The sequence below is a fragment of the Sinocyclocheilus anshuiensis genome, unplaced genomic scaffold (genome assembly GCF_001515605.1).
Source record: "Sinocyclocheilus anshuiensis isolate Anshui unplaced genomic scaffold, SAMN03320099.WGS_v1.1 scaffold1746, whole genome shotgun sequence".
In the NCBI taxonomy this organism is placed as follows: Eukaryota; Metazoa; Chordata; class Actinopteri; order Cypriniformes; family Cyprinidae; genus Sinocyclocheilus; species Sinocyclocheilus anshuiensis.
This window is the reverse complement of record NW_015545562.1, coordinates 908029-926383: the sequence shown is the minus strand read 5'-3', so window position 1 is coordinate 926383 and position 18355 is coordinate 908029. Positions and strand designations below refer to the sequence as shown.

The following is an 18355-nucleotide window of genomic DNA, read 5'->3' as shown; positions in this document are numbered from 1 at the left end:
AAATAAATCAATAAATCCACTGCTCTCTTGTCTCCTCTGAGGCTGGGACTCTAAACAGTGTTCTGTGCTCGTCTGTGCAGCCAAAGACAGAACAGTTAGCATGTTTTGCTCAAACTTTCGCCATGGCATTAGAGCTGGTACACCATTGTTGCTTGCGAAATCAAAATGACCGTGCCGTGGGTGGAAACTTACAGATTAAGGGGCGGTAATATTATAATGAGATCCCTTTGCAACGTCACTAGGGGAGCGTAATCAGACGCGCTCGCTTTTTCAGACGCTTGCAGAAAAAAGGTTTACCAAAACAGTTACTGGGTTAATTTTTTTCACGTTTCCTTGGTTGGTAGATGCACCGGGGACCTGATTATAGCACTTAAAACCTGGAAAAGTCAGATTTTACATGATATGGCACCTTTAAATTGATGATACAAAAGTGATAGTAAAGATATTTATGATGTTACTAAAAAATCTATTTTTCTCTTCATCAAAGAACCCTGAAAAAAAAGTATCACGGTTTCCAATATTAATAATAATATTAAGCAGCACAATGGTTTTCAACATTGATAATAACAAATGTTTCTTTTTGCCCAAATCAGCATATTAGAATGATTTCTGAAAGATCATGTAACAGTTTTAGGCAACTAGGCAACAGTTATTTTAAATTAGAATATTTTACAATATTATAGTTTTTACTGTATTTTTGGTCCAATAAATGCAGCATTGGAGAGGATAAAAGATATCTTTCAAAAAAAAAAAAAAAATCCTACCAACTCCAAACTTTTTTAATGGTAGTGTATATATAAAAATGGCACAAAGAGACATGTCACGGCAGTTTTGATGTCAGTGATGTCAAACATCACTGTTTTTTTGTGTATTAACCATGCCAAATTTGAATATACACAGATGAGATTTTCAGTGGAGAGTGTTGTTGTTGTTGTTGTTTTTTGCGATTTTTGGAAAGACGGTGTTTAAAATTCTGCCAAATGTTTCCTTTGGTGTTTGCTTGAATAAAGTAAGTCATGTAGGTGAGGAAATTATGACACAATTTTCATTCTAAAACACTTTCAAAAGTGCTACCTGAATAATAATGTTTGGATTACTTCAAATAAGCCTCAAGCATAAGCTTCAAGAGGATTATGGGAAGTAGTGATTTGCAATTTAAGGTCCTCAAACTTACAACTGTTTATTCTGTAAGTTCTTTTAATGTAAATGAACTGAGGAGCTGAGAGACAGACAACTGCAGAGGGTTATTTAAATGCAAAGGTTTATCTCTGTATACCTCACAGGTTACGCAGGTGGTTTTCAAAATGTCATTTTCATCAGCTAAATGACTTCAATTAATCAACATTTCTGTGAAATGGCTGTTGGGATATCCAAAATTTCCATATTACTTTCGGGTGCTCTATTAACTTTGACACTCAAAGTATCAGAACTACTGAGCCGTAGTCGTCATCAAGCAGGCTTCCCAGAGGTAATAGGACAAGAAATGAGAAATCATATATCGCTCCTTTAGAAAAGTTTGAATAAACAATAAATAGCTAAATGAAATAGTTTCCCATATCACACAGCCCTAGGTTACAATGCGGAGAGGCAAAAGTGGTTGTACACATGAGATGTACAGTACAGGAACAGACTAACATTTTTATCCCGAGGAGAAATCCACTTTTATCGGGTGCAGTAGCTAATTGTTACATAGCAGGAATGATGGGTGAATGTAAATGAAGTGGGGAGTGATGTGCCATGGCAGGCTGCTCTTTTATGGCCTCTGTCAGTGTCCAGCTGTGACGCATTGGTTCGCATTATCAGGGGCTTCATTATGTGAAGTGAATAGAGCATTCATTATGGCGGGTTTCATTACCGAAGCATGGAGATCCAATCAGTGACTGGGCTCTGGAACCCATTCAAAGTGCTTCTCTCTGAAAGACTGTATTAAACACCAACCGGGAGCAATCCAGGTGCCAACAGTTTTCTTTGATGTCTTAAGCGAACACTGTCAGTGCACGATCTCGGGAGTTTAGCGATTTTAAAGCGGGTGATTATTTTCCATTAGGAGAACAGAAGAGCCTAGAATAAAGTGAATGACGTTAATGTTGCATAAGAAATATCATGATTAACTCAGTGCAATTATATAAATAATATTTTGCATTAACAGTCACATAAATGCCACTTAACTGTAGAAGAGAACCATTAACTTTTTATTGCAATCATCCAGTCTCTAGAGTCTCGGAAGGCATGTGTATCTAAAGCTAAAGGTCTTCGCTTCGATTTTGACATTGTTGTACCAAGCCCACATATTACACCTACCTCATTTCCCCCTGGGAGGCTCTTACTGCCTCCACACTGCTGCAATCAACAGCCAGCTCCAAAATATTTGGACAGCAATATCTTTTTACTCTTTATTTGTACAATTTGTAATTGTAATATTGCAATTAGAGGCTAAAGGTACAAACAGTGTATTTTAAAATATTCCATTTTTTACACTTTTGTGAGTTTTTTGGCCCCTTTAATGTTAACCAGTGTTTCTTGTACCAAAAAAAAAACGCATTTGGAGGCAATTCTGATTAAATAAAATGTAACCAGTGTGATTCTTTTACAAGAACTCTTAATAGTGAAATAAACTTTTTTTTATCAAAGTTCAGGAAATTTGCCAATAAAGGGTTTAGGATTGTGCTCAACAATTATTTGTGCACAATCTTTGCCCTGACATGACATTTTTAATGTGACTTTAGGATAGGGATGCACCAATATTAAAGTTCTTGCTGATACCGGTAATACAATTAATTATTACCATGTTATGGTTGTTAACCGATAAATGGTCGATGTTACAATTCTGGCCATTAACAATAAGATGGTTAATTATTTTCATGTTATGGCCAATAACCGAAAAGTTACCAATATTAAAATTCTGCCTGATGCTAATAAGATGGTTAGTTATTTTTATGTTGGAAATTCTGGCTACTGATAAGATGATTAATTAATATCATGTTATGGTGGTTAAACGATAAATTTCCAATATTATTCTAACACAGATAAAATGATTAATCATCATGTTATGGCTGTTAAGTGATAAATGACCGATATTTAAATTCTGCCTAACACAATCAGTTATTTTTTAGTCATTAACCGATAAATATTAAAGTTGTATACAATTTTGTCTAAATAAATTAAAAATAAAACAATAAAAACTAAAATAATTTAAGCATCCCATTATAATGTGCAGTATAAAAATGTACTTTCATGTTGATATTTGCTAAAGATGATATTTAACCATGTTATTAAATTAGTGTTATTTGCATTTTGTACTCTCTGCAGTTAAGCACAAAGCAAGGCACCTCTTCTTTTCTATCTGTAGATATGAGTCAGCATGACCACATCCTAGCAAACTCACTTGCAATATAATATTCAGTGTGTTCGTCAGAACAAAGTGTCTGCCATTTTGTTTTCCACTTCATATTCCTGACTATGCTGTTGCTTTTTTAATTACAGTGAAAAGCACCTACTCAAAGCATGGTTTTGACGATAATCGACTCATTGCTTTACCATTCCGCCTATTAATTCCATCAGTGCTTTATTGGAATCCGTTTCACGCATATGTTTGAGTGTATATTAATTCGTCTCTCACACACCTGTTGTGATATCTCTGTGATAGAGAGCCATTAGAAGGCAGTGTGTCAGAGCAGGAGAGAGGGAGATTAATGGCTGTGGAAGGTGGTCTCTGACCCCACCGCTATCAGCTCTTCTCCTCTGCCACCATGTGCCCACACAACCTCACCTGTGTCACCCACCAGCAGCACTCGGCCGGTTTATCTCACCTAACCTGCTTTCTGTGATGCTCATCATGATTAACTCAGTGCAATTATATAAATAATATTTTGCATTAACAGTCACATAAATGCCACTTAACTGTAGAAGAGAACCATTAACTTTTTATTGCAATCATCCAGTCTCTAGAGTCTCGGAAGGCATGTGTATCTAAAGCTAAAGGTCTTCGCTTCGATTTTGACATTGTTGTACCAAGCCCACATATTACACCTACCTCATTTCCCCCTGGGAGGCTCTTACTGCCTCCACACTGCTGCAATCAACAGCCAGCTCCAAAATATTTGGACAGCAATATCTTTTTACTCTTTATTTGTACAATTTGTAATTGTAATATTGCAATTAGAGGCTAAAGGTACAAACAGTGTATTTTAAAATATTCAATTTTTTACACTTTTGTGAGTTTTTTGGCCCCTTTAATGTTAACCAGTGTTTCTTGTACCAAAAAAAAACCGCATTTGGAGGCAATTCTGATTAAATAAAATGTAACCAGTGTGATTCTTTTACAAGAACTCTTAATAGTGAAATAAACTTTTTTTTATCAAAGTTCAGGAAAGTTGCCAATAAAGGGTTTAGGATTGTGCTCAACAATTATTTGTGCACAATCTTTGCCCTGACATGACATTTTTAATGTGACTTTAGGATAGGGATGCACCAATATTAAAGTTCTTGCTGATACCGGTAATACAATTAATTATTATCATGTTATGGTTGTTAACCGATAAATGGTCGATGTTACAATTCTGGCCATTAACAATAAGATGGTTAATTATTTTCATGTTATGGCCAATAACCGAAAAGTTACCAATATTAAAATTCTGCCTGATGCTAATAAGATGGTTAGTTATTTTTATGTTGGAAATTCTGGCTACTGATAAGATGATTAATTAATATCATGTTATGGTGGTTAAACGATAAATTTCCAATATTATTCTAACACAGATAAAATGATTAATCATCATGTTATGGCTGTTAAGTGATAAATGACCGATATTTAAATTCTGCCTAACACAATCAGTTATTTTTTAGTCATTAACCGATAAATATTAAAGTTGTATACAATTTTGTCTAAATAAATTAAAAATAAAACAATAAAAACTAAAATAATTTAAGCATCCCATTATAATGTGCAGTATAAAAATGTACTTTCATGTTGATATTTGCTAAAGATGATATTTAACCATGTTATTAAATTAGTGTTATTTGCATTTTGTACTCTCTGCAGTTAAGCACAAAGCAAGGCACCTCTTCTTTTCTATCTGTAGATATGAGTCAGCATGACCACATCCTAGCAAACTCACTTGCAATATAATATTCAGTGTGTTCGTCAGAACAAAGTGTCTGCCATTTTGTTTTCCACTTCATATTCCTGACTATGCTGTTGCTTTTTTAATTACAGTGAAAAGCACCTACTCAAAGCATGGTTTTGACGATAATCGACTCATTGCTTTACCATTCCGCCTATTAATTCCATCAGTGCTTTATTGGAATCCGTTTCACGCATATGTTTGAGTGTATATTAATTCGTCTCTCACACACCTGTTGTGATATCTCTGTGATAGAGAGCCATTAGAAGGCAGTGTGTCAGAGCAGGAGAGAGGGAGATTAATGGCTGTGGAAGGTGGTCTCTGACCCCACCGCTATCAGCTCTTCTCCTCTGCCACCATGTGCCCACACAACCTCACCTGTGTCACCCACCAGCAGCACTCGGCCGGTTTATCTCACCTAACCTGCTTTCTGTGATGCTCGTGCTCTCCTCTTTCCCTCCCTCTTCTGTATTTGCTCGCTCGCTCTCCGTCACGCCTCCCCCCACTTTTCGAGACGGGAACCTGTCGGCGCTATCTCAGGACGAGTGTGCGGTGGAAAGGAGCGTGGCTCAGTGATAATGGAATCCCATTACTGACTCATCCGACTCTCACTGCTCACTTATCAGACTGTTTGCAGGCTCCCCTCCCTACATAAAAAATAACACTCAGCGTAAATATATCACACAAAGACTTCATTTGACTCTTAGAGTAAGGAGAAGCTCAAAGCACATAGCAAGTCGTGACTCAAATAATCCGTCATTTCAATTTGTCTGTTAAAGGCAATTATTTTTGTTTGTTTGTGCTATTTAGAGTTTAGTTTAAACGCACCAGTGTCCAGTTCGATGATTCACTTGTGTGTCAGGAAGCAAGACAGTACCAATTAAATGTCCACTGACATTGTCTCTTTGATTGTAATGGTTACGTTTCTGAGTGTGCTCCGTGACCCCTGAGCTTTTCAAAGTGACAAGGGTAAAACAGATTCCCTCACAATTATGCGTTAAGTAGAAGACGTAAGCAAAATCAGTGATGGAGGTCATGAGACTTCATTTCGCAGTTTACCAATTCTTGAACGTGAATGGTGTTACTTTCCAAGTACAAAGTCAGTTTAAGATTCAGTTTAAGATTTCTTTAGTAACAACAGTTTGGAAAAAGATAACTGGTAAATATATTCATAAAAGATATATATTTGTTAATTTTTGCTGTTATACTTTTATAATACCGTAAGTGAAGTCTTTATTATGAGTGGTCAACCGATATGGGTTTTTCAATGGCAAATCCCAAAAATTAGAGTGCACGGTGACTTATGGCTGATATTATGCCAATATATCATAAATATTTTCGTTTTATAATGTCAATGAAATATTTTACGGAAAAAGAAATTACCCCAAAAAATTTAATTGAAAATGATTTTAATGTTTTTATCAGTGTTGCAATAACAAACTCGTGTACTCATTACTGGTTCTAGAAGTAAGTCTCATGTTTGCACTGCTCTGCTAAAACTCTTGTCTCTGTCACCAGGAGTTTTTTGAGAATCCTGCATTCAGACCAGACGGGCTCAAACTTTACCCTACACTGGTGATTCGAGGCACTGGATTGTATGAGCTGTGGAAAACGGGCCGCTATAAGAGCTACTCCCCCAGTGCCTTAGTGGATCTAGTAGCACGAATTCTAGCGCTGGTCCCACCATGGACTCGTGTGTATCGTGTACAGAGGTAAGGCAGTATCTAAACATCACAAATTGACCTCACAAACATCTCTATAAAATCTATGCTATTTTGTATAATAATGAATTTTAAATAAAATACTAAAAACTAAGTCAAATAAGTGAGTTTATGCATCAAAACATTATAATGTACAGTATAAACATTTTTATGTATTTATTATGAGATATGTCAAATATTACATTTATTATTTATTAAAGATTACATTTATTAGTATAGATTATTGGTATTTTGAAACATTAACTTTAATTGAGCATTAAATTATGGCAATTTGAATGTAAAAATAGAAAAAAATGTGCATTAACAATTAAATATCCAATATCAAATGATACTAGTAAATAAAAAAAAAACTCTAATATGAATAACCAATATGGTACCAATGTATCATGCATCCCTAATTAATTATTTACGCATAACAGAAGCATTACCTGTTGCCTTATATTCATTCTAATGTGACCAACATTTAGTTTAGCTAAGCTGATGATCTCTGGCCTCTTTCAGGGATATCCCAATGCCATTGGTGAGCTCTGGGGTGGAACATGGCAATCTGAGAGAGCTGGCATTGGCCAGAATGAAAGACATGGGCACTGAGGTAACCTTAATTATCAATCATTTAGTTTGTTTGATGTATGAATTCAAGGCTATTAAGTACAAACTGCCGTTGACCCCTACAGTGTAGAGATGTACGAACCAGAGAAGTGGGCATACAAGAGATTCATCACAAAGTTCGACCATATCAGGTATTTCATGTTCTGTGTAACCAATTAGCAGAAACTTGTTGTTAAAGTGTGTAGAGTTAGCGACTGAAAATAATTTCTGTGCTTCTTGTAGGTAGAGCTGATCCGCAGAGACTATGTGGCTAATGGAGGCTGGGAGACCTTCCTGTCTTATGAGGACCCCGAGCAGGACATTTTAATTGGTCTCCTGCGTCTTCGTCGCTGCTCACCACAGTCCTTCCGGCCCGAGTTGAAGGGTGGCGTTTCCATTGTTCGGGAGCTGCATGTCTACGGAAGCGTGGTCCCTGTCAGCAGCCGAGACCCCAGCAAGTTTCAGCATCAGGTAGACACCTTATTTCTGCCAGTAAAACACGGCAAAGTAACTTTACTGTCACTTGGAAAAATGATGAACACATGATTTGTAGGGGTGTAACGGTTCAGAAAATTCACGGTTCGATTCGATATGACCAAAGACTATAGAATACCCAAGACATATCATTCGTATAGTTTTGAATGGTGAAAAATGCAACGCTCAATAGGGCCGCTCAATCGCAGGAAGTCCCACCTTCTGAATGAAAGAGCCAATCACTATTTGAGCAGAAGTAACAACATTATTGTCAGATTTGTTTGGTGATTTCAAATATGAAATTTAATCGTAAGCTTAATGAACAGTTTTGGAGAATTTGATGTTTCCCCATTCAAAGAGATAGGAGTTGCACTTGCATGCCTGAGAGGCGTTTCAAAGATGGCCGCCGAGTGACATGACTTGTCTTAAAGGGGTCATATGATGTTGCTAAACAGAACATTATTTGGTGTAATGAAATGTGTTTATGCGGTTTAAGGGTAAAAAAACACATTATTTTCCACATACTGTACATTATTGTTTCTCCTCTATGCCCCGCCTTTCTGAAACGCGTCGAGTTTTACAAAGCTCATCGTAGTCTTTGCAACTTTACAGATCTTCTTTATGCACCAAGAGCTTGTAACACTCCAAAGACAAAGGAAAAATTTAAATCGCATCATATGACCCCTTTAAAAGGACTTTGATATGACACAGAGGTGTCACGGTTCGGTATATTTTCAATACAGCAAAAACAAAGAAATGCCAGACAAATTTCCTTGATTTTTTGACTTTGGAAGGCCTTTTGACTTTTGCCGTTTATCTAATGATTTTGGAAACTTATTTAACATTCGTTTCTTATCCTTCTTTTTTTATTTTTTATTTTTTTTTATTTATTAAAACTAGTATCATATGATCTTAAAAATATTTTAGACTTTGGAAGGCCTTTTGACTTTTGCCGTTTATCTAAGATGATTTTGGAAGCTTTTTTAACATTAGTTTCTTATTTATTTGGTTCCACCGTTTTTGCTGATTTTCATTGTTTTATATTTAAACTGTTCACTGTGTAAGTTATTTGTTATTTTATATTAGGCCTATAGCATGGTGTATTTGTATTCGTTTTGTTAATAAATTAAACATTCTATGTTTAATGTAAGTAAGTTTGTCGTACTATTTTGTTGTTGTCAATTCAATCAATTGACGCCGAAATGCCGCTAGTTCGAAAGTGAAAGTAAAATGCGCACAAGCATTTACAAACAATTTAAAAGCGAATAAAAGCGAGGAAAAGAGGGAAAACTCTAACGAACTACCTCACCGTCACAACCTGGAGTACATTATATTTCACACACTTTAAGCTCTTTTTTCCCAAATGTAATGGGATTACTCCAACAAATCGTTCGGTTTGTAATGCGTACCGAACCGAAAGCCTCGTACCGAACGGTTCAATACGAATACGTGTATCGTTACACCCCTAATGATTTGTCATTAATAATGGTTAAATTGAAAAACTACTCCTCTTGCATGGGGATAAATGTGTACATTTTAATGTTTCATTTTTATTTAAGGCTTTTGTCTTTTTTCAGGCTTTTTCATGTATTTTACATAGTCTCACTGACTGCACATTCTAATGTTCTTTTTCTCCTCGTGTGCATTTGTAGGGTTTTGGGATGATGTTGATGGAGGAGGCCAAGAGGATAGCCAGGGATGAGCACGGCTCGAGCAAATTGGCTGTTATCTCAGGTATCAAAAATATTCTCAGCATTAACGGAATGGCGCATTCATTTTGTTGGTTCTTCTCTTGCCCTCGCTAGAAAAGAATGAATACGAAATTTTGACATGCACCTTGCCAAATCAGCTGCAGGATGGAGATAACAGCAATTGGAAAATAAATGAAAATCTGTATTCATATTATTCCGGCTCTGATGCTTTAATGCGAGTGCGTGATAACTTTTGTACTCGCATGTCTGACAAAGAAAGCAAAACAACAACTGTAGAATGTATTGGAAATACAGTGGGGTTTTCTTGCTTTAAGTATTTTGAATCGGCATGGCAACCTTGGCTGAAATGATGGTTCCTCTCAAATGACTAAAAAGGGTGATATTATTTTTCCTTCATTCAGAGCAAATTCATTAATATCAAGATATATATTGATATAACAATTTAAAATAACTGTTTTCTATTTTAAAATTAAAAAAAAAATTGTTCCTGTGATGGCAAAGCTATATTCTTAGCAGCTATTCCTCCAGTCTTCAGTGTCACATGATTCTTCAGAAATCATTCTAATATGCTGATCTGGTGCTCAAAAAGCATTTTTAATGTTGAACTTTTGATGAATTGTCATTTTCTCAAATTTGCATGTTTTTGGTCCAAATAACATACCCCAGGGTGCCTCCATTAGAGCATGCATTATTGAAAGAAAGATTATTTTCTACTGTAAATTTGAATTTTTGGTCATGTTTTATTTTTATTTTTTTGGTTCAGGTGTTGGAACAAGGAATTACTACAGAAAAATGGGTTATGAACTGGAGGGGCTGTATATGGTGAAAAACCTTTACTGAAGCAGAGAGGAATCCCTGGAGAATATCGTCTGACATGCAGGACACTGACTTTAAGGGGATCTTTACACCCCACCTATAATTGGACTGGGCATGAGGACTACAGAGAGCGTGTGTGTGGTCAGCACAAAGCAGACTGCACTATTCTGTTACATGCCAGCCAAAGAGTATTCTGTAGTTCTCTTATAAAGACCATGATGCAAGTATCAGTGCTTGTTAGAAACGTACACCATTCTCCCTTGGCCTTAGTATACTTGCCAGTGCATTTACTTCTCTGGGATAACACTCATATATTTTTGGTTTCTACTGACAACATTTGACATAATGGAGGAAAAAAACTGCAGCGGCTTTGAGTTATCCCGTTATAAAAGCGCATATTTTTCATGTGGATTTGTGAGTGGAAAATGATTTATGCTTGCTGCTTGGCACATTTGATTAATCCACCATTTTTCCTGTTGTTAATTTTGAAGATGGATTAATTGCATTTTCATGTTTTCTTGGCTGTGCATGAAAAGAGTTCATCTGGTCTTTTTTTTTTTTTTGTGTTAATAAAAGATATTTATCCAGGATTTCAGTAATTTTCACATGATTGTATATTGTCATAAATCGCATGTTGGCACAAAGGCAGACGATTTGGATAGAGTCGAATAGACATAATACAGCCATCACTGAACATTCAAAGGAATTAATGGGTAAGAAATCATCCGCGGCACTCTCCTGCTCAGATATGAAAAACTGTCGCCAAAATGATTGAAATTCAATTGCTTCTATTTTTGACAGAATGAAAAGTTCACTGGAACTACTCCGCTGCGTTTTAGTGTCTGTCACCACACCACCAATTTCTGAGAAATGTCGTGCGGCGTGGCGAGAGCTCTCCTCAGCAGGAGACCTCATGATATGTCCTGATGGGTTTTTACTGCTTCATTTGACATCGCAATAACAGATTATATCGCTATCTCTGTCTGTGAGTCAAGGTGTCAGGCGAATGATGACCGACCACCCTTTAAAGCTAAGCTCAGTCAGATCACACTTGTAAGAGGTTTGTCATCAGAGAAATGGCCTCCAATAAATGGCAAGATGTTGTTTTGCCACCACCCCACAATAAAGTGATGATTTAACAATGGTTGATCTCGTAATTTCCTGGCACAGACCTTTTGTTAGGACTTTAATGGCTTAATAACCTCACCGTTAAAACGATGAACAGTGAACATCAATGTGTCATCCTACACACCAATCAGCAGCTTTCACTAAATCTCAGTAAGTTTTAACTAGACAATCCCATAACAGATTTCGCTAATTACACTGGCTCATAACTGTCATTATTCCTCTAAAGTAAAGTCTTACCAATGCAGGATTAATACTGATGTAGCCGAGATGATGACCTCAGAGAATGAACGAGTGCTGTGTTTAGATAATGTGCATAATTCGCCACCGAGGTCAAGATGAGCCATTGCAGCATTTCATTTGCAAACCAGCAAAGCGTGAGGAAAAGGGCAAAGTGTCTCTAGAGATGGAAATGTCACAGATGAGATCCACTTAGAAGGATTCTCAGACGCTTTATGTTATTGCCGGTGAGGCTGTAAGGTTTCGAAACCCTTGAACACTCTCGAAAGTCATTAATATTCAACGTTGGCATTATTATTGGCCTTCATCAACTCAACACTGAAGTTAACTGCTCTTTGTCTTGATCACAGAGATCTGTTAAAAAACGTCAGCTGATTTACTGTTACAGATGTTTTTCATTTTCTAGACCTGCGAAGTATTGAACACAAATTGAGCCAAATATCATTTATATCCATCACAAAGGGGGACTTTAATTTCCTGTGGAAGATGGAGCACTTTCCCCAACCAGAAAACCATCTGAAGCATCCTGTAAAGACAAAACCATCTACAAGACTGGCCACTAAAGCCACAGAAACCATGACAGTCCTGTCAGTGGAAAACAGTCGATCTGAATGATTGATACATTTTTCAGATACATATTACGGGAAACAAAATTATTTACCCTCCATCTAGATATTGAACATGCGCCACCAGCTATGAAACTTCAAAGGTTTCAGTCATTTTGACTTTCTATAATTACACTGTCGCTTCAAGGTGGCGATTTGTGGTGTGACCATTCTGAATGCTCAGTTTCTCGTGTCTTGCTGCGTCTGACAACACAACTATAAACGATTATGACTGGCTATCCTCATAAGCATGAAATCTGTGTTACAAATTCTACAGATAAAGGAAGTTTGGACTGGGAAATGTGTTTTTCCACACAATACTGTATTGTTTCACTTATTTTATATTGTTCTTTAGTTGACTTCTCAATAAATACCTAAAATTACATTGACAACATCATAAAATAGAGCAAAAGCTTAGTTACACTAATAGGGCTGCACGATATTTAAGTGTGTGAACTTTTAGAAGTATTAAAATCATTCCATTATCGCAAGTCATGAAATGCATATAGCAATTTATTAATTTGTGATATTTGTATGTATGTCATGCAGCCCTATATACTAATTATATTGAAATTATAGAACAATTCAAAGCATCACACAGTAACAGACACACAGCACTTAATGAAAATTCAAGGCAAATAACAAATCTATAAATCTCAATTTAAATTTTTTTTGGCTTCATCCAAGTTTTTCAGTGTATAAAGGAGACTGGTTGTTAGCATGTTGCTCTGAGATCAGTGGACCTCTATGGCACGCTGGACCCTCTTCTCCAGCTGGTCTGCCGTGGGCCGGATGTCAGGGTCAGAATCTAGCATGTCCATCAGCAGCTCGCACATAGCAGGGTTTGGAGGTGGCGGCAGTGGCGGAGTGCGTCGTGCCCTAATAGGGATGATCAACTGCAGGTCGGGATTCTGACACAGAGCCTCACCTAACGGGATGAGCCAGCGGCCTCGCATTACATATGCACCTAGAACACCACAGAATAAACAGGAAACAGATGTTATGCTTAATCAATTTTCAAGCACTTTGTGAAACAGGTCCTTCATTCATTCCTGTCTGAGGAGTTTCCTTTGATCTCCCAATTGGTGCATTTGAATTTGCACCATTCATTATAGTTCAACAACACTAAAAAGCGGCAATAAAAACAATCCAGTGCATTTCTTCAAAGCACATGCCTGGCACAAACTCATTATTCACAAAACTTCAAGGCAAACCCACCACACAGAGAGGTTAATGGGTGGGAGGATGTTAATTGCCCTTATATAAATAAGCTGCGACATCTGACCTTTCTGTACGCCTGCTAGCAGCGCAGAAAGTCGCTGGGTTCGAGCAATTACTGAGGACTGCCTGAATAGCTTATGCACTCCATCCAAAACCTGAATCCTCAGACCACTTTAGTTTATCTCAGCTATTACGCATTAAGATAATAGACTACTATGTCAAATGCTCAACAACAAAGCTTTCACAGAGGTCTAAATTGGTCTGGATGAGGTAACCAGTAAGAGGAGAAACCGAAATAGCCACCTGTCTGCGAATGCTAGTGAAGTGAGGCTCTGAAAATTGTCAGATGTTCTATTCCTGTTCCTAATTTTATTCCTATTTTTGTGAAATAGCTGTGACAGTGACAATCAGAAGATGGTGGGTTTTATATTAATCTTCCAACCCATCATAAGACCTCATTAACCGCATATACAAGTTCCATTTCATTTGAATCATAACAATACATGCATCATGGATCTAGATTGATTAAATAACAAAGACAAAAACATTAAAAACATTAAATGGGTACTGCTAAATAAGCCAAAGTACCCCCCTCCCAACTAACCCAGTTGTTCTTGATTGGTGCCATCCTCTAGGAAAGTGATTCTCTCCAGCACAGTCCAGAAAAGCACACCCAGAGAGAAGATGTCAGCCTGGGCTGTATAACTACGACCTGCCCAAACTTCTGGAGCCATATAGAAGTCTGAGCCGCAGGTAGAGGAAAGAGCCAGTCTACTCTGGTCACCATCTGTATGATTGTCCACCATCTTACTGAGGCCAAAGTCTGCCACCTGTAAGACACAAGAAAGAAGTTAACATGGTTTTAATAACTAGAACCACCTTTTAGATCTGGGGAGTGAAATATAAAAAAAAATGTTTTTTTTTTTTTACATTTATATTAACTTAATAACTATTAAATGTATTTAGTTAAATATTTAATAATATTAAAATAATATAACATTTCAAATTAACATATTATATCTACAAAACCATTCATATATATTCAAATCATTTCTTCACTGCATAGGACAGTTTCACTGAACAAGGGACTCGGGCTATTCATGTTTTCTTCTTCAAAAAAAAAAAACTTAAAATCTAGTCAAATATTATTGACAAAACTTATGTTTTTTTTTTTTTTTTACTGCAGTAAAGCCCAAATATACTTGCATTGGAAAATTTAGGAAACTACAAAAGCATTTATTTTAACAACTAGAGATAACTCTAATTCTACATAAACCCAGGGCAACTTACTATCCACTTTGTGCTATGCCTAATATTTGACTGGTACACATTTAGAGCACAATTCATCTGTCGCTTCAAAGCACACTACATTGATTGTCTCTACATGCAATGAAACGTAAAAACTCATTATTTGAAACTTTAGAAGAATGGATTTTAAGACAATCCATTTCATACTTTATCTGTAAGGTGATTGTTTTGCTAGTATTTGTATTGATTAACAGAATAGGCTCAAATGTTCGGGCACATTTCTTGATTATACAAAAAAGTTTTTTGGGGAAAAAACATGATTAATTATCTGGGGGTGTGTGGAATAATCCAGACCAGCAATAATCCAAACACATTTTCTTATCATCCATCGCATAAAATGTTCTCCGGGCACTTCAAACCATGAATTGTGTCTTATGTTGTAGGGCAATACCAAAGGCTTTGTCTATCATGCAAATAGAAGTTCAAAAGTACTTTTGTAATGCTTTGTTATTTATCACAGCCAAGTTATAAGTGGAACACTTTCCATGCCTCCGGTCTAATAAAAATTAAATAAAAAGGGAAAGGGGTAGAAAAAAGACAATGTGGCTCTAAAAGCAGTATAGACCATTTCAAAAGCAACATGAAAGCTTGTACAAATGCAAATCGGATTCGGTCCCATGACAATTGCACTTAGTTTGACTCCATAAGACATTAGCATTTTAACCAATATTATTGTTTCTTAGATGTACATGCTTGTAACATTGCAGTAAAAGAATAATTTGATATAAAAATATTTATTTAGATTGCATCCTTTTTGTACCTTCATGACCGGTCCCATTTTAGTAAGACAGACAAGAACATTATCTGGCTTTATATCACGGTGCACTATTCCATGCCTGTGCAGGAACGCAATGGCACTGCCGAGTTGTTGAAGCACTGCATAGTTGCACTCAGCATCTGGCGGCCTGGATAGGATGTACTGGCTCAAATCCCCTCCTTCACAGTACTCCATCACCAACCAAAGGGCAAAGCAGCGCCTGGGAACCTCCTCTGTGGACATCAGCCTCCTCTTTGACCTGGAGGGATTCCTCGCTTGGGTTTTTGAGTCTTTGTCCACCACTCTCCCTTTGAGAGCACTCTCCACTAAATCCAAAGGAAGCCTCCCTGATTTCAGGGGTTGCAGTGTTCTAGGTCCAGTCTGTAAGAGGCAGTTGTATAGAGCGATGACATTGGGGTGGTTTCGTGCTGTGATTCTCATAGCCCACAGTTCCTGCAGGTAGAGCTCTATACTCTCTGGGCTACAACATGGTATACGTTTAATGGCCACCGTGTCGCCCCTCTCGCCCCAACAGCCAGTCTCCGTTACATGTCCCTTGAAGACCACTCCATAGCTGCCTCGTCCCAATTCCTGTTGTAAAGTGTAGATATCATCCATCCTAGCAGCCTTTGTTGTTCACTGCATCAAATGCGAGATTCGCTGGCGTTCTCAAGTGTTGAGTGTTTTATTTAATTGTTCTGATATTACAAGAGTAAAATAGAATTAGTTACAATAACTACATAGGTGTATACACCCAATATATCTATCTATCTATCTATCTATACACACACACACACAATATATATATACATACATACATACATACATACATACATACGCACGCACGCACGCACAAATACACACAGATATTAAAATGTAAACAAAGCCCTTTAACTGGACAACTCAGCTGTAACATTTTTAGTTCTTATTAATACAGGATTAAATTACTTGTCTTATTATATAAATATTCATCTTCCTTTACAATAGCAGAAAGATAGACGCAATCAAATTATTAAATGAACGTTACTTCAGCATTTACACTCCTGTTGCTTTTTGTCTGTCAACAAACTGAATGAACTTACCCGTGATACTGCAGCAAACGGAAAGTGTCGTTGCTCAAAGTTTTTTTTTTATCCAAGTATAATTAATATAATAATATAAAAACGTATTAACAACGTGCTATCTCAACACACTTATATAATTATAACAACTTGAACAGCAACATAACAACGTAAACAGCATTTCCGTAATAACACTTCCGTATTTTTTAGATCTTCGCGCGTCTGGTGCTGTTCTGCGTTTCTATTGGTCAATACCGTTGCAGTTGACCGCGGTCACCAATAAGATACGATAACGTCACAACACCGATTCAAAAGTGACCAGTAATAATACTGTCATCTCTTTTCAACAAGGCTGGTGTTGATACATGTCTTTTAAAGGGAGTAATTTGTTAGTTTTTGAAAATACAGAGAAAAGTTAATTAATAGTTATGTAACATTATGTTTATGACATGTTTTACGTGTAATTTGTTTTGGTTAATCATTACAGCGCGACTGCGACTAAATCTCCGTAACTATAGAGTTATGAGTTAAAAAAAAAACATTACACAAATGTGCTCAAAACCCAAATGAATAATATTTTGGTTTATTTCCAAGCTTAAGATTCGGTATAATAAGATTTTTCCCGTAGCTGTTGGGCAAACAAGTGAGCACAAAAAAACATGCATACATTTACAAGACAGCTACATAATGAAGAAGACCGTAGAGTTGAACGGTGTACTCAGAGTAGTTTACTTAAACATCGTGTTGGGGCAAGTTGTCACATGCTTTAAATGCTGTACATTTATACAGTTTGTTAGTTAAACAATTACTTGACATTTACTTCATTTCCTTTTACTCTGTCGCTTTTTAAATATAACCGAAAAGCCTACGCAGTTTCCACTGACAACTTACCCCATACTGGGTTTATTGTGACAAAATGTAGAAGATTTGAAGCTGTTTTTACAACTAGCCCTGGTCTCCGCTATATAACGTTACCCTGTTAGAATCAAGGATTATCCAACTCTAAAGGTAGGATTAAACTTTTTTATAGCAATTTTGGGTTAAAAACACTAAAATCCCCCAAAAGAATCTAACTCTTTCCAACTTTTAGAATGTGATAAAACCACTGACACAAGGTGGCTCTTTAATGCTTGCCTAAAGTTACCTACCCTATGTCAGACACAGTTAAGGAAACCTCCATGATAACCCAAGAACATCCCTTGACTGTCTGACCAGGCTGTCACTCCCACATTCTCACATTACAGAAAATACTCAACCAATTATATTCTTCTTATTTTATATCTCTGCTAACTATAGCAGCACCTATGTCTTACCAGTAACCAAAGAAGTTCTCATTCCTCATCCAATTAGTGTCCTGAGATATGTTCCAGCTTGGTTTTTGTGTGCTACATTTCCTAGTCTTTTCAGAACTATATCATTTTTTTCTTAATTTATTCAAATAAATGTACAATATGTGAATAAATACAGCTTTGATTGAAACTTCTTTCAACATTGGATCTCTCATCCACAGGCTTTGTATTTCACATATTTTCTTCTATTGAATCATATCTTTGGGTTATTCTCCTGAAATCAATTAAGTGTCTAGTATTAATAGTCATCATTGG

The 18355-nt window shown here is 36.6% G+C and overlaps 2 protein-coding genes across 2 annotated transcripts in view; one reads left to right on the top strand and one right to left on the bottom strand.

Annotated features, from left to right (window-relative positions):
* The window catches only part of LOC107698368 (elongator complex protein 3-like), a 21794-nt gene extending 10217 nt beyond the window's left edge, over nt 1-11577 (top strand). Inside the window, exons 10-15 of the mRNA XM_016499343.1 lie at nt 6642-6835; nt 7346-7436; nt 7519-7584; nt 7676-7903; nt 9559-9640; nt 10382-11577. Coding sequence (XP_016354829.1) covers nt 6642-6835; nt 7346-7436; nt 7519-7584; nt 7676-7903; nt 9559-9640; nt 10382-10458 — 738 coding nt within the window. The 3' untranslated portion in view covers nt 10459-11577. The remainder of the gene's footprint in view (nt 1-6641; nt 6836-7345; nt 7437-7518; nt 7585-7675; nt 7904-9558; nt 9641-10381) is intronic.
* A 1512-nt stretch (nt 11578-13089) lies between these two features.
* LOC107698369 (serine/threonine-protein kinase pdik1l-B) lies at nt 13090-16955 on the bottom strand. The gene is made up of 4 exons (XM_016499344.1): nt 16773-16955; nt 15694-16388; nt 14230-14455; nt 13090-13371 (listed from the first exon to the last, which is right to left on the bottom strand). The coding sequence occupies exons 2-4, from the start codon at nt 16306-16308 to the stop codon at nt 13139-13141; spliced, it is 1074 nt and encodes a 357-aa protein (XP_016354830.1). The 5' UTR covers nt 16309-16388; nt 16773-16955; the 3' UTR covers nt 13090-13138.
* Between the last annotated feature and the right edge of the window lie 1400 nt (nt 16956-18355).